The following is a 16,196-nucleotide window of genomic DNA, read 5'->3' as shown; positions in this document are numbered from 1 at the left end:
GTAGTTAAACTGTGACCTTAAGTAATAGATTTTTGCAAGTAAATGATCATGTATATTTAAAAATAATAAATGTTGATAATTTGTAGAACAATATAACGCTGCTATCATGCTAATTGTATAGCTCATAACAATTTATGTATAAATAAGTATTTACAGTATGTTTATCTTATATGTAATAGGGATTAAATGCATTTAATAAGACTAGGTTGATTTCTCACTAGTATTAGTAAAGCAAATTTCTTCAAAAAGCAAAATGATAAAAGAATTTTGTTTAATGTTCTAACTCCAATAGCAAAAAAACTTTAGCCCAAGAATCCTAGAATATTCTTAACATGAGAATTAATTTGACTCTTTGGGGATTTTTTAATGGTAGGTTAGAGATAAGGTTATTGTTGGAAATATTTAATATGAGTAATTGATATTTATAAGTGATACAGAATTGCAATATCTTGGTTTGTGTTTCAGTACAAGTACAAGGAAGGGTATCGCAAACAGCTGGGCCACCACATCGGGGCCAGGAACATCGAGGACGACCCCAAGATGATGTGGTCAATGCACGTGGCCAAGATCCAGAGTGACAGGGAGTACAAGAAGGACTTTGAGAAGTCCAAGACAAGGTTCAGCAGCCCCGTGGACATGCTGGGAATTGTGCTGGCCAAGAAGTGCCAAGGGTTGGTCAGCGACGCCGATTACCGGCACTACCTGCACCAGTGGATCTGCCTGCCCGACCAGAACGACGTGATCCACGCCAAGCAAGCCTACGACCTCCAGAGTGATGTGAGTTCTCTGGAATTTGTTTTTCTAGCTAAGGAATGAGTTTATTTTACATAACTGGATCAGGCCATCATATTCTGATGTGGTAGAACCAACTTCTCTACATTTATTTAAGTTTTGTGGCTAATTGAAACTGAAGTCTCCAACAGGATTTGTTAACTAATTGATACTTCAATGAAATAAATCCTCTAGCTCCAGAATTGCTATCTATCATTTACCATTCTGTAAATGTTGGATAAAGGTTTCTCTCTTAATGAGGCAGAAATGCAGTTGTTTTTTCTGTATTTTCTCCTGTGCTTTGAATTTATTTAAATTAATTGTTGAGAGTGAGGTTACTTATTGATGAACTATTCACCATGTAAGTTGCATCATTGCTATTATTGATAGAATAGCCAGTTTGGATGATTTTTTGGATATTTTTAACAGCACTGCTACAAATCTGACCTGGAATGGCTGCGGGGCATTGGCTGGGTCCCAATTGGTTCCTTGGAAGTTGAGAAAGCCAAGAGAGCAGGGGAGATCCTGAGTGACAAAATTTACCGCCAGCGTCCGGACACCATCAAGTTCACCAGTGTCACGGATTCCCTGGAGATGGTGTTGGCCAAGCAGAATGCAGACACCATGAACAAGGTGAGTCCTGATCCCCCTGGGTGACACAGCAAAGGTCTCTGCCTCACCTCTGGAGCCAGCAGTGGGAATGAACTGATCACAAGCAATGTTTATTGGTTTATTCAATCTCCTTAATCAATGTGGTGTTTTTAAAGTGTTGTTACATTTCCACAAGTCAATCTTTTTTTGTTAATACTAACTCTTCCTAATTGTCTGACTGACTATCCCTGTTACATTTCCTGTATTGTTATCTGGGAGGGTCTATGTTTTCCATGATTATTGATATATTAATCTAGTTTGGAATGCTGTATCAATCTCTGTTTTCTTTTTTAGCGTTTGTACACTGAAGCATGGAACAAAGACAAGACCTCGATTCATGTCATGCCTGACACCCCAGAAATCCTGCTGGCCAAACAAAACAGAGTGAACTACAGTGAGGTGAGTGCAACTGAAATCTGAGACAATTAACTTGTACTTCTGACAAGTATACTTTTTTCATTTCTGACTTTTAGTTAATATTAACATATTGTCAGGTTGGTTATTTTCAGAAATGATCTGTTCCCATGCTGTAATCAGAATTGTTCCAGGAATTGAACTCCTGGATATCTAATTGGGCAATTAAAATATATTTTCCCCAAAAAATGAGAAATAATCTCTGTGGCGAGGTATGGAAATAACTAGTTTTGCTTTGCTTTCCCTAAATAATTCCAATTTTCCAAGCATCTACAATAAAATTACAAGGTCTTTAAAGTCTGCAACTTTTTATTTTCTACTGAATGTAGAGCTTGGCTGAAGATGTTTAAGTCACCTGAAAATCAACCATATATTTTAGGAACTTGAATAGTTCTATTACTCAGATGTGCTGAACTGAAATGCTGTTTTGTTTTTGAAACTGAACTGTGGATTTTTTTCTCACAGAAAATGTACAAACTGGCCTTGGAGGAGTCCAAGAAGAAGGGCTATGATTTGCGTTTTGATGCCATTCCCATTCAGTCTGCCAGAGCCTCCAGGGAGATTGCCAGTGAGGTGAGCAGGCTTTGCTCTCATTGCTCTATGGATGTGGTAGTGGAAAAAAATCAAAAATGTTTACTACTGTCAGACTTCATAGAATAGATAATATTGAAATCTATTTTCATAGTGATTCTTTTTAGTGATTATATTACATTGCCTTTAGTGCATGGAAGAAGGAAGTAGCCAGTATTTTTATTGTGAAGAATATATCATTGTAATAAATAAATATAAAATGTAAAGATTATTGATATGCCCCCTGCAATACTTCTGTTGATGTGCATGGATATTCAAGCAGCATGATCAAAAAGGTGTATGAACCAATGGTAGAATTTGTCAAGTTAATTTATGATTCAAACAGTATTTCTGTTCAGCTGTCATAATGAAATTCAAGATGTCTGAACTTAAAAGCAGGGATGAACTATGCAATGACTGTGATAGCTTTTGCTTCTGGAATGAAGCAGCATCACTTAGAGATGGAGGAGAACAGATTTTTATGCTCCTTGTTTTCTATCAAATTTGATATATCTGTGCTCTGTATTAAGAGCAAGTCATATAGCCTTAATCAAGGAGTTTTGTAAGAAGTGTTTAAAGTAAGTTAATATTTACAATTTAATTTTAATAGTAAAAGAATATAAAATACCAAACATCTTAGGATGTAACATTAAACGTTTAGTGAATTGAAATGCTGCTATAGTTATATAAAAAGTCTTAGCTAATGATATCTAATAAAAATGCTTCTTATGTGAAAATTAATCCCAGAGCCAAAAGACTTATATCATATTTTTATCTCTACAAAATAATGAGTATGTTAAACTGTTAGCATTATTTATTAATTTGTCAATACACCAAGTAACTTCAAATCTCTTCTGTTTCAGTACAAGTACAAGGAAGGGTATCGCAAACAGCTGGGCCACCACATCGGGGCCAGGAACATCGAGGACGACCCCAAGATGATGTGGTCAATGCATGTGGCCAAGATCCAGAGTGACAGGGAGTACAAGAAGGACTTTGAGAAGTCCAAGACAAGGTTCAGCAGCCCCGTGGACATGCTGGGAATTGTGTTGGCCAAGAAGTGCCAGCAGCTGGTGAGCGACGCCGATTACCGGCACTACCTGCACCAGTGGATCTGCCTGCCCGACCAGAACGACGTGATCCACGCCAAGCAAGCCTACGACCTCCAGAGTGATGTGAGTTCTCTGGAATTTGATTTTTCATGAGGAATGAGTTTATTTTACATAACTGGATCAGGCCATCATATTCTGATGTGGTAGAACAATTTCTGGAGATTTATTTTTAAGTTTCACCCTTAATTGGTACTCAGGTCTCCTGTGAGTTATATTAATAAACTGATATTTGAATGAAATCCTGTAATTCCAGGATTTGGACTACTTATCCTTTACCATTCCGTGAAAGTTGGATAATGGTTTCACCCTTAATTCAGGTGAAATGCTGTCATTTTTTCTACAGTTTTCTCTACAGCTTTGAATTTGTTTGAATGAAGAGCTGATAGGAAGGTTATTTTCCTTTGGAAAGATGCACTGTGTAACGCACATTATAATTATTTTATTAAAATAACTTGTGTTATATTTTCTTGTTACAGAACTGCTACAAATCTGACCTGGAATGGCTGCGGGGCATTGGCTGGGTCCCAATTGGTTCCTTGGAAGTTGAGAAAGCCAAGAGAGCAGGGGAGATCCTGAGTGACAAAATTTACCGCCAGCGTCCGGACACCATCAAGTTCACCAGTGTCACGGATTCCCTGGAGATGGTGTTGGCCAAGCAGAATGCAGACACCATGAACAAGGTGAGTCCTGATCCCCCTGGGTGACACAGCAAAAGTCTCTGCCTCACCTCTGGAGCCAGCAGTGGGAATGAAATGAACACAAGCAATGCTGCACTTCTGGCATAATGTATTTTCAATCAATGTGCTCTTGTTGTTTCACTCAAAACTTTTAGTTCAGGTCAAAGACAGAAATTTGTGCAATATTCTGCATTTTACGTTTAAGTCTTTTCCTTGGTATGTGTGTGCATTGCACACTAATATTACTTTGGTTTATTCATGATTCTGAAGCAGTGTGGCTGTTTTCTTAATGGTTTTAAACTCCCTCAGATAAATTCTCCTTTTGGTAATATTACTTTTACCAGATTAACACATAACTGTATATCCATGTTATATTTTAGTGTCAGAAAATGGTTTGGGTTAGAAGGGACATTCAAGATCATTTTGTTCCAGCCCCCTGCCATGGGAAGGTACAATTTCCACTAGACCAGGTTCCTATCATGTTAATTAATGTGTTCTTCATGATTATTGAGATATTAACCTGGTTTTCAATGTCCTATAAATCTCCTCCTGTTTTCCTTCTTAGCGTTTGTACACTGAAGCATGGAACAAAGACAAGACCTCAATTCATGTCATGCCTGACACCCCAGAAATTCTGCTGGCCAAACAAAACAGAGTGAACTACAGTGAGGTGAGTGCAACTGAAAGCTGGGACAATTAAAAAGTTTCTGATAAGCACAATTTTGTCACCTCTGATTTTTTATTAGTGGTAAAATATTGCCATTTTGTTTCTTTTCATACATGGCCAGTTTCAGTGCTGAAATCGAAGTTCTTCTTTCACAAAAATATATTTTCTTTTAAAATATATTATCTACCATAAATGAAAAATTATTTTTACAGGAAGTTGTGGAAATATGTAATTTAACTTTTTAAATTTTCCAGTCTTTAGGAATTTCATTTGTTTTGCCACACAGTTGTGCTGAACTGAAATTGTTTTTTGTTTTTTGAAACTAAACTGTGGATTTTTTTCTCACAGAAAATGTACAAACTGGCCTTGGAGGAGTCCAAGAAGAAGGGCTATGATTTGCGTTTTGATGCCATTCCCATTCAGTCTGCCAAAGCCTCCAGGGAGATTGCCAGTGAGGTGAGCAGGCTTTGTTCTCATTGCTCTGTGGATGTGGTAATGGAAAATAATCAGAATCTTTGTTCAGTTGTTTGCTAATGTAATATTTCACAAAATAGATAATAGAGAAATCTGTTTTCATAGTGATTCTACCAGATGCCTCTAGTGCACAAAAATAATGAATAGCCAGGATTTTTTGCGCGAGTTATGTATAATAGTAATGAATAAATATAATAACATGAAGATTATTTATATGCCCCCCCACTGCCATCCATGGCAGAGATAAGTAATCAATAAATTCTAAAAGTTTAAATGCTTGTCTTTTCTGGAGTAAAGAAATAATTCTGTTTCAGTGTCACATTGAAATCCAAAACACTGGAATACAAAACCCAGGAAAAACTGCAATGACTGTTTCAAGCATGAGGCAATATCACTAAGAGACAGAGCATAACTGATTTTTATACTCCTTGTTTTTCTACCAAGAAATCTATTTAAATGCTTTGTGTTAAAAAATGATAAAATATATGAATATATATATGGATTTTTTTTTCTTGCAGTACAAGTACAAGGAAGGGTATCGCAAACAGCTGGGCCACCACATCGGGGCCAGGAACATCGAGGACGACCCCAAGATGATGTGGTCAATGCACGTGGCCAAGATCCAGAGTGACAGGGAGTACAAGAAGGACTTTGAGAAGTCCAAGACAAGGTTCAGCAGCCCTGTGGACATGCTGGGAGTGGTGTTGGCCAAGAAGTGCCAGCAGCTGGTGAGCGACGCCGATTACCGGCACTACCTGCACCAGTGGATCTGCCTGCCCGACCAGAACGACGTGATCCACGCCAAGCAAGCCTACGACCTCCAGAGTGATGTGAGCAAACCCTTACATTTCCAATATATCATTAAGTATATTTAATTTGGGTCTTGTAAACTGTAATTTTTAAGGTACAGATTCTACACTTCTTGTTGCTTGGGTCAGACTTTTTGAAATGTTTTCATTTTTTCATTCTTCCAATTCTTTCATCAAATTTATGTTTAATCCTATTTTTTCAGTCCTTAACCTGAGGTGTAATTTGTGCATTACTCAAATACCTTTTCTTTGTATGTTGCTCCAATACCTTTTTATTTTTGATGCTTAATAATTATTTTTCTTAATCTTCAAAAACAACAGCTGTTTTCAGAACCTTATTCTCAGAAACATACCCAGTTATTCATACAGAATGTGCTTGTTTCTATTAATTTTAATATTTGATCACTCTTGCCCATATATAACAAACATTCAATTTTTTTTCAGGCTGTTTACAAATCAGACCTGGAATGGCTGAGAGGCATTGGATGGGTTCCTATTGGTTCCTTGGAAGTTGAGAAAGCCAAGAGAGCTGGAGAAATCCTCAGTGACAGGAAGTATCGGCAGCCTGCAGACCAAATCAAATTTACCAGCGTGACCGACTCCTTGCCCATGGTTTTAGCCAAGCAAAATGCTGAGATCATGAGCAAGGTGAGGGGTGGCATTGCTAGTTAAAAGAACTTGTTCATGAGGTGGAAAATTCAAAATACAAAGTAAAATTAGAAGCTTGTGGATTTGAGAGAAAATCAATGTAGAGTAAAACTGTTCTCTCAGGGCTCAGTCTGAAGTGAGTAGTTGGTTAAAATCTACAGACAAATGTCCCTTAAATCACAGATTTTCCAAGGGTGATACTGGATGATGAACGAGTGATGAGCAAATACCTGAAGTTCTCTGGATGTGAGACTTCTGCATCATATCTCAGACCTGGAGGGTGAAAGTCACTAAGTACCTCCTCCTTTATAACAAATATAATCAAACAACTTCTACAGAATAATTAATTAACTTTTCCTCCTATAGCTGTTTCTCCACAATCCAAAATCCATCAGTTGCTGCATCAGCTTAACCTGAGAAATAATGAGGAGGGACAAAGTTTCCTTCTTGAGCTGTTTAGAGAGAAGCTTTGCTGAGTCAGGGTATAAGAGCTCACTGGAGCTAGCCATTTGTAAAATAATTGTAATTGTAAAATAATTTCATGAAGAACTGTTTGTAAAGAGCTGTTTTCCTCTCTTGCAGCGCTTGTACACAGAAGCCTGGGATGCAGACAAGAAGTCCATCCATGTCATGCCTGACACACCAGACATCCTGTTAGCAAAGGCCAATGCAGCCAACATTAGCAATGTAAGGGCATTTAAACATTTATTAAACTTGTGGAAATTCAGAGTGAAATCAGCATTTTTTAATCCTAAAGAAGTTCTAAAATACGGATTAGTGAAAATTTTGAGAGACAATTAAGAAATGTAGAAACGTCATCTTTCAGAATATTGATAAGCCATTTTCTGTCTTCTTTTGTGTAGAAACGTTATGTACAAGCCTGGGAAGAAGCCAAAAAGAAGGGTTATGACATGAGAGCTGATGCAATTCCAATCAAAACTGCAAAGGCATCAAGAGATATTGCGAGTGATGTATGTTCTTCCTTTACATTTATTTTCAGTCACCTTAAAAAAAAGGAATATGTATTTATGTGATCAGTAGCAATAGGAAATTATGGGACCTTCATCCCATATTCACTTCTTTTTGCATTTCTAGTACAAGTACAAGGAAACCCACGAGAAGGAGAAAGGGCACTACATTGGGTGCCCCAGTGCCAAGGACGACCCCAAGCTGGCGCTGGCCGCGCGCGCCATGGCCCTGCAGAACGACCGCCTCTACAAGAAGGGCTACAACGACTCCAAGACCCAGATCCACATCCCTGTGGATGCCATGTCAGTGCAGGCAGCCAAGGAGTGCCAGACCCTGGTCAGTGACATTGACTACAGGCAGTACCTGCACCAGTGGACCTGCCTTCCCGACCAGAACGACGTGATCCACGCACGGCAGGCCTACGACCTCCAGAGCGACGTGAGTGACAATCAGTCCAGGAAAGCTCTAGGGCTGCTGTGTAAGGCTCTGTATGTTAGGGACTAGGATTTCAGCCTGAGTGGCAGAAATATTTGGGGAAGTTCATAAGGAAGCCGTGTTTGCTTGGTCTGGTCTAGATGTTTGCTTGCAGACTATTTGCAGATTACACCCCTGGTTTGAATGCAGTGTCTTAAAAGTGTCGTTGTTTCTGTGCAAATCAGGAGTGCTGTGTCTAGAAAGAACTTGGTACAGCACAGCATCAGTGGCTGCTTGTTGTGTAAAGTATATGGAAAGAAGATGAGGAAAGGCTTATAAAAAAACCTCCTTGCATTTAGAGTTAAAACTATAGAGTCCCAAAATGGTTTGGGTTGGGAAAGATCATCTTATTCCACCCCCCTGCCATGGGCAAGGGACACCTTCCACTAGACTTGGTTATTCAGAGCCTCATCCAGACTGGTCTTGAACATCTCCAGGGGCTGAGAATGCATCATCTCTCTGGGCTAAGAGTTACCTCTGCAGTGCCAGTAACCCTTGGTTCATTTGTAGAACGTGTACAAGTCCGACTTGGAGTGGCTGAGGGGCATTGGCTGGCTGACAGAAGGCTCTGTGGATGTGGTGAAAGCCAAGAAGGCCCAGGAGCTCCTCAATGACCGTTTGTACCGCACGCGGCCGGAGCAGCTCAAGTTCACCAGCATCACCGACTCCCCTGACATTGTCCTGGCCAAGACCAACGCCATGCAGCTCAGTGATGTAAGCTCACCTTTCACTTGTGGGGTGACATTTCTTTTCTTTCTGGTGGAGGGCATAATTTCTACAGTGGGAATGATGAGTTGGGAAGTTTTGCAGATTGGAATTACTAAAGAATTGCTCCTGGTGTTTTTTTCTCACCGTGCTGAATTGCCATTGTTGTTCCTTTCTCCTCAGCGTCTGTATCGTGAGGCCTGGGATAAAGACAAGACCCAGATTTCCCTCCCTTCAGACACTCCTGTCATGCTGCAGTCCAAAGTCAATGCTCTCAACATCAGCAATGTAAGAGAATAACATGAAATGTTTGTGAAGTGGTAGAAAATGAAGGCAACTGTTCTTCCAGTTTTTGCTGTAAATGGTGGAGTACAAACCCTCCTTTTAATGTGCCTGTAAACAGGAAATTACATCCAGAGGCTTTTTATCACCTCTCAGCCTATCAACAGGTATTCATGAACAAACTCCCAAGCTCAGTGTGCAGTTCCACACAGATCCTGCTCCCTTTGGCAAAACCTGCCAAATACACTCCATGGAGGAGTTGTTGGAGTCTGCAGACATCATGGTCTGTCTTCAGGAATATTTCTGCTCCCTCTTTGTGTTTTAATCTTGCACCTACTTTAAGTCATGAGTTTTCTGTTGAGACATTTGCCAGGATTATTATTGTAATTCTGCCAGTTATAGGAAGCAAACAGGGCTCCCAAGCTGGTCATTCCAAGCAAGTAGGTTTTTAGAGAAAGCGTTTCACTGTGTTTAACAAAAGTGATTAATTTTCTTTACAGAAACATTATCAGAAGGCCTGGGATGAGGCCAAGGCGAAAAGCTATGACCTAAGAGCTGATGCCATTCCCATCAAACAAGCCAAGGCCTCCAGAGACATTGCCAGTGAGGTACAGCCTTCTCTTCGTGTGTCTCACCAGAACTGAGTGAAGCTCAGGCTGGCACCTTTTGTCTGGTGCTTGTGTCCAGGTGAGCAACACACCTTCTGTTCTCTCTGCATTTCCAGTACAAGTACAAGGAAACCCACGAGAAGGAGAAAGGGCACTACATTGGGTGCCCCAGTGCCAAGGATGACCCCAAGCTGGCGCTGGCCGCGCGCGCCATGGCCCTGCAGAACGACCGCCTCTACAAGAAGGGCTACAACGACTCCAAGACCCAGATCCACATCCCTGTGGATGCCATGTCAGTGCAGGCAGCCAAGGAGTGCCAGACCCTGGTCAGTGACATTGACTACAGGCAGTACCTGCACCAGTGGACCTGCCTTCCCGACCAGAACGACGTGATCCACGCACGGCAGGCCTACGACCTCCAGAGCGACGTGAGTACACATGGAGATGTGTAGTTTTATTATTTAATATATTGTAGACTTATTCTGATTGTTCAGTGCTGTGCAGTCACAACAGATTTATATTTAGACTGTTTTTTCCATTTTTTTTACTGCTGTTTGCTCTTTTACAACCTTAAGAAGCACCAGTTTTATCTCTCAATTTTGTTAAAACTTTAGTTTATAATGTGTTGCATAATGATTTTGGACAGGTGTGATTTGGAGAGGCTGAAGGATTTGTCTTTCTAGCTTTGTTGGGGTTTAGGAATAATAGCTGTTTGCTGCCTTGGAATCAGGTGGCTTTTTTTACTTCTATTTACTTGAGTCAGCTTGGAAATTTATTTAATTGGAAGAAAATCCTGTGAGGCAGCTAGTGAGAGGTTTTAGTGGCTGATTGCAAAGCAGAAGGAGTCAGTGTAGCTGATTTCCTTACCTGGCTTTGCTGCTTGTCAATTCATCTTCCACTGTGTCAATTACAAGCTTTGGAGATGAGGTTCTTGTTCCTTGCTTTTTGTCACTTTTCCTGGTAGGCAGCTTGGGGCTTTTGTTAGGATTTGTAAGTTGTTGAAATAACTGGAGGAATTAGTGTTTTGGAAGGGACAGGAAGACTCTTCTAAGCTTTTAATATTTATCATCATTAACTTCCAGTTGTTTCTTCTTACAAGGTTTAGAATGTGTTGTTTAAGAACTCAACTACTTCAAATCTTGTTGCCAGGTTTAATTTCACTTACAACACCGAAGATCTCCTGTGTATAAAAAGGATTAATCTTACTCTAGCTAGGTTCATAAAACATAATTTGCTCTGCATAGCTTAAAATAATTAAGACAATAACTTTAAACAATGTTTTCCTTTTCTGACCATCTCACCCAGGCTGTGTATAAGTCAGACCTAGAGTGGCTCCGTGGAATTGGCTGGTTGCCCAATGAGTCTCCAGTAGTTAAGAGGGTGAAGAATGCCCAGGAGCTCCTGAGTGACAACGTCTATCGGACCCCCATTGACAGTGTGAAATACACCAGTGTTGTGGATTCCCCAGATGTTGTTCTGGCCAAGATCAACGCTGAACAGATCAGCATTGTACGTTCCAACCTCCTCAAAGCTGCTTCCACTCTAGAGACTAAAGCTGAAGAGAAGTCTCACTGCTAAAATATAAAACTGATCTGTGGTGTTTTAAGTTTAATGCTTTTCCAAACATTTTGCTCTTTAGAGATGATAGTTCAGGAGAAATTTATGGGATTTTATGTTATTGACAAGTGAAATTCCATCATTCTGATGATATTATGAAATTATTGTTTTAACAGCCAAAATATAAAGAAGCCTGGGAAAAGGACAAGACTATGATCCACATCATGCCAGACACACCTGAAATCAATCTAGCCAAGGCTAATGCTGTTAATTATAGCCAGGTATGTTTATCATTCTGTTTTCTCTAAAGTAGGATGTGAATTATATCATTCCAAGACATTGAATCTTTTTGAATCTCACTGAGATCTGTCCTCATACAGGGCTTTTGACATTTCCCTTCCCTCTACTGAATATCCTTAAAGTATTCAGCCATTTAAAAATAAATACTTGGATTCAGCTATTTAAAAATTATTAATATCATATCTCACTGAGGGAATATTTTATTGAAAAGGATAGGAATCCAAGGCATACAAATATTTTCTACACTTTTACAAGATGTGTGCCTTATAGGTTGCACAACTGGTGTTGCATGTTTCAGAGGCAGCTGTATTTATGGTTAGGAGCAGGAGAAATGCTCAAAAATTACATTGTTTCAGCAAATAAATGGTTGGAAAGTCTGTTTCTGTAATGGCAAATGCCAGAGAATTCAGCATGTGTGATGTTTTATCTGCCTTTTCAGAAACAATATAAAGGAGCTTGGGATGAGCTGAAGACGAGCTACGATATGAGAGCAGATGCAATTCCAATCAAGACAGCCAAGGCTTCTAGAGAGATTGCCAGTGATGTAAGTGCCTAAAGAGGCATCTCCTATGCTCCAAGAGCTCTTCCATGCTAGCTGCTGCTAATGGTGACCTCTGCTCTTCCCCCAGTACAAATACAAGCTGGAGCATGAGAAGCAGAAAGGACACTACGTGGGAGTGCCGGACGCAAAGGGAGATTCCAAAATCCAGTTTGCCCTGGACGTAGCCAAAGTCCAGAGTGAACGAGAGTACAAGAAGTACTTTGCCAAGCAGAAGACTCAGTGCCACCTGCCAGTGGACATGATGTCCATCGTGGCAGCCAAGCACGGGCAGACCCTGGTCAGTGATGCTGATTACAGGCACTACCTGCACCAGTGGATCTGCCTCCCTGACCAGAACGATGTCATTCATGCCAGGCAAGCCTACGACCTCCAGAGTGATGTAAGTTCACCTGAAAACTTCATCCTGCATTGCCTCCTCTTATTCTGCTTCAGCTCCAGGAGAAGGAGAATCTTTTCCTGAATTTCCTGAATTCAGGGAACTCACCTTGCTCTTTGTCTGGCAAAATTTAGGCCACTTATAAATTGCCATGTTTGAAGGGTGATAAATTCAGATGTATTGCTCGTGTTGGAATTACTGCTCCCCTTTTAACCACTGGAAGTAAATTCTGTTATTTATGAATCTTGCTGGATGGTACAGGGATGTGTGGCTAAGAGCATGGACCCTGTTTTGTTTTCCCAGGCTGTTTATAAAGCTGATTTGGAATGGCTGCGGGGAATCGGATGGTTGCCAAATGATTCTCTTGGAGTCAAGCATGTCAAATATGCTGGAGATCTCCTGAGTGAGGTAACCAAATGTTTTTCAATACTAAAATTTTCTTTGGGGGTATTTGTCACTCAATATTTTAAATGGTTTAAACAATGAAGTTTTTCCCAAATGAAAAATGCAACTGCAGTATTTTCACAACATTCATTGTGTCTGGAGAGATTTTCCCCCTTGTCTTGTGTATCTATTCAGAATTGCTGTATTAGGCATCAAATATTCCAGGGTGATCTGTTCTTGTTTTTCTGGTACAGAGGAAGTACCGCACAAAAGCCGAAACTCTCCCGTTCACTCCCGTGGCCGACAGAGTTGATTATGTCACAGCAAAGAACAGCACTGAAATCCTCAGTGATGTAAGCTTGCTCTTTGTCTGGGCTACATTTGACTTCTGTGATTCTGTATTTAATGTGCTTTGTCTAATGGCCTTGCAAATTCAGGGGTTGGTTTGTTATTTGGTGTGTAAATTGAGGTGTTTCCCCAGTTGTGTGGTGGTGCTCCAAGGCAGTAATTTCTTTGTGTCCTAGATTAAATACCGCAAAGAATGGAATGAGGCCAAGACCAATTACACTCTCACAGATACACCACAGCTGGATATGGCCCGAGAGGCAGCCAGAATTCTAAATCAGGTATGTGGTCTCTCCTTGACAGCATTTGCTCTCATTTTTTAGGTATTTAGAAAACCTGCCTTACTGATAACAACCTGAAGGAAGGATTTATTATCTTTATACTTCTATATAAATTTCATACATTAAGTAATCACCATCACTGTAGCAGTGTTGGGTTATTCATCACTTTTATTTCCCACAGAATTTGTACAAGGAAAGTTGGGAGAAAGAAAAAGCCACTGGTTACCTCCTGCCTCCTGACACAGTGCAGATCTCTCATGCCAAGCACTCAAGTGATGTCCAAAGTGAGGTAATGATTTTTCTCATTAGGGAGATAAATGCTTGAAGCCTGAAATGTTAAAGGCCTTGAAAATTCCCTAACAGACTTAAAAAGCTTTTAATCTTAGGTAACACCCAGACTTTTCATGGCCTATGAATTCCACTGTCCTCCAAATAATTCAGCTATCTTTGTGATTATGGGATTTGGAGATATTAGTGCTGAAGTGCAGATTCCTTGCACATTCACTCTCTCCAGAAACAGTCCTTTAAAAATCAACTGAGCTGGACTTCCATATTCTACAAGTGTTAAATAATTTAAGTGATACTGTGATTGTAACATATAGGGGTCTGATTTCAGTTTTTGGCCTATGAAAACCTGTAGGCCAGTACACACTTAACATTTTAAATATTTGCATAATGGATCTTGAAATTATTATATGAGTTCTATATGGAATAAACATTTTGTCAAAACAGTATAATGTAAGCATCCACTCTTGAGACAATCTCAAATAATTTGTTGCCAAAATGAGATTAAATGCACTTGTTAGGAAACATTTTCTAGCAAGTCTTTCCTCTTGTGTTAGCAATACTTTTTACTGAAAATTGGGAGTATATTGGACTTAAAATGCTGTATTTTAAACTGGAAGGCCTATACAAAGTAACATTATTGTTTGTGACCAGATTTTTATCTGGTCATATCCTGAAAACCTAAGGCTGCATTTGACAGCTCCCTGTCTCATCTGCTCTTTGTGCTTACAAACCCAGGTTGTTCCCAGGTTAAAAGCAGAGTGGATACAGCCAGTGCTGACTTTCTCTGTGTTTCTCCTCTCTCCCATCAGCTGAAATACAAAGCTGAGTATGTCAAGCAGAGAGGTCACTATGTGGGAGTTGCCAAGATGAGGGATGACCCCAAGCTGGTGTGGTACGAGCACGCGGGCGAGATCCAGAACGACCGGCTCTACAAATCAGACTACAACAAAACCAAGTCCAAAATCCACATGCCTTCAGATGCCATGGCAGTTGTGGCAGCCAAGGAGGGCCAGAACTTGGTCAGTGATGTTGAGTACCGCCAGTACCTGCACCAGTGGACCTGCCTCCCTGACCAGAGCGACGTGATCCACTCACGCCAGGCCTACGACCTCCAGAGTGATGTGAGTGATGGTGCAGCCCTACGAGGTCCTTTCCACATGGTCTGGCCTCAGGATGCTGCCCAACAGCACATAATCCACCCTGAGTTCAATGATTTCTCTCTTTTTGCATTGTCTTTCTGGTTTAGAATGTCTATAAAGCTGACCTGGAGTGGCTCCGTGGCTGTGGTTGGATCCCTCTCGATTCAGTGGAGCATAAGAAAGTTAAGAATGCACAGGAACTGATAAACAAGGTAAGAGAAAATATTTCAGCAGTTCCACAATTAGCACTTCTTTCTCTTGCACAGTGTTTAAGATGTTATTTCACCTCTCTGCAGAGAGCATACACAAAAGAAGCCCTGGATAACTTTTCCAAATACACCAGCGTGGTTGACACTCCTGAGATCGTTTTGGCAAAGATGAACTCTGTCAATCAGAGTGATGTATGTACCTTTTAAAAAAAATTTAAATACATATGGAATAATTAATATATTATTTATTGCTTTTGCTAACTTTACTAGTTTTAGCCTTATGTATTTGTGTGTGCACATCATTAATAACAGGCTTTCCTGGGGTAAACAAGTTTAGGAAGAAGTGATATGAATGAACAATGCAATATTGCTGTCCAAATAATTTAACATTTTCCTGTAGATATGGCATGTCTCTGACTTAGAGTTTGCACAGATTTTTCTTACAGTGGTTGAAAACTGAATCCTGTTCTTGATGAACAGTTCCTGGAGTTTCTAAACTGTATTTGCTGAGTGGCATCTTAAATTTTTCAATAATACCATGTGGATTTTGAGGTGACACAGTAACATTGCCTGTATATTACAATGGGTGGAATGTACTACACAACACTATGACACAAGAGAAAATTTATGTCTACTATAATAGATGGACTAAAAGGAATAATGTATTTCTCCTGTGGAATTAATACTGTGTTTGCTTTCTTTTGAAGCTAAAATACAAAGAAACATTTAACCAGGAGAAAGGCCAGTACATTGGGTCTGATGATACTCCTGCTCTGCACCATGCCAAAGACATGTCCTTGCTCCACAGTGAGGTGAGATCCCATAAATATCAACCTTTGAAAGCAGCAGAGTGTGGGGAACTGTTCTACTCTCAGCAGTGGCACTGGGAAGGTTATTTAATCCCTTTTGTCTTCAGCTTTCCCA

At 40.1% G+C, this 16,196-nt stretch overlaps 1 protein-coding gene across 13 annotated transcripts in view; it reads left to right on the top strand.

The window, feature by feature from the left end:
* NEB (nebulin) overlaps nucleotides 1-16,196 on the top strand; it is a 101,974-nt gene that overhangs the window by 34,788 nt on the left and 50,990 nt on the right. For all 13 annotated transcript variants that reach the window (XM_079310843.1, XM_079310852.1, XM_079310850.1 and 10 more), the window contains exons 56-84: nucleotides 466-777; nucleotides 1,201-1,404; nucleotides 1,717-1,821; nucleotides 2,302-2,409; nucleotides 3,270-3,581; nucleotides 3,995-4,198; nucleotides 4,761-4,865; nucleotides 5,211-5,318; nucleotides 5,855-6,166; nucleotides 6,590-6,793; nucleotides 7,376-7,480; nucleotides 7,657-7,764; nucleotides 7,889-8,200; nucleotides 8,747-8,950; nucleotides 9,125-9,229; nucleotides 9,724-9,831; nucleotides 9,948-10,259; nucleotides 11,137-11,340; nucleotides 11,565-11,669; nucleotides 12,128-12,232; nucleotides 12,318-12,629; nucleotides 12,930-13,034; nucleotides 13,265-13,363; nucleotides 13,535-13,636; nucleotides 13,818-13,925; nucleotides 14,734-15,045; nucleotides 15,171-15,275; nucleotides 15,360-15,464; nucleotides 15,980-16,084. In XM_079310843.1, the coding sequence (XP_079166969.1) occupies nucleotides 466-777; nucleotides 1,201-1,404; nucleotides 1,717-1,821; nucleotides 2,302-2,409; nucleotides 3,270-3,581; nucleotides 3,995-4,198; nucleotides 4,761-4,865; nucleotides 5,211-5,318; nucleotides 5,855-6,166; nucleotides 6,590-6,793; nucleotides 7,376-7,480; nucleotides 7,657-7,764; nucleotides 7,889-8,200; nucleotides 8,747-8,950; nucleotides 9,125-9,229; nucleotides 9,724-9,831; nucleotides 9,948-10,259; nucleotides 11,137-11,340; nucleotides 11,565-11,669; nucleotides 12,128-12,232; nucleotides 12,318-12,629; nucleotides 12,930-13,034; nucleotides 13,265-13,363; nucleotides 13,535-13,636; nucleotides 13,818-13,925; nucleotides 14,734-15,045; nucleotides 15,171-15,275; nucleotides 15,360-15,464; nucleotides 15,980-16,084 (4,995 nt within the window). The remainder of the gene's footprint in view (nucleotides 1-465; nucleotides 778-1,200; nucleotides 1,405-1,716; nucleotides 1,822-2,301; nucleotides 2,410-3,269; nucleotides 3,582-3,994; nucleotides 4,199-4,760; nucleotides 4,866-5,210; nucleotides 5,319-5,854; nucleotides 6,167-6,589; nucleotides 6,794-7,375; nucleotides 7,481-7,656; nucleotides 7,765-7,888; nucleotides 8,201-8,746; nucleotides 8,951-9,124; nucleotides 9,230-9,723; nucleotides 9,832-9,947; nucleotides 10,260-11,136; nucleotides 11,341-11,564; nucleotides 11,670-12,127; nucleotides 12,233-12,317; nucleotides 12,630-12,929; nucleotides 13,035-13,264; nucleotides 13,364-13,534; nucleotides 13,637-13,817; nucleotides 13,926-14,733; nucleotides 15,046-15,170; nucleotides 15,276-15,359; nucleotides 15,465-15,979; nucleotides 16,085-16,196) is intronic.

This window comes from Erithacus rubecula, assembly GCF_903797595.1.
Source record: "Erithacus rubecula genome assembly, chromosome: 8".
Taxonomy (NCBI): domain Eukaryota; kingdom Metazoa; phylum Chordata; class Aves; order Passeriformes; family Muscicapidae; genus Erithacus; species Erithacus rubecula.
This window is presented reverse-complemented; position numbering and strand designations above follow the sequence as displayed.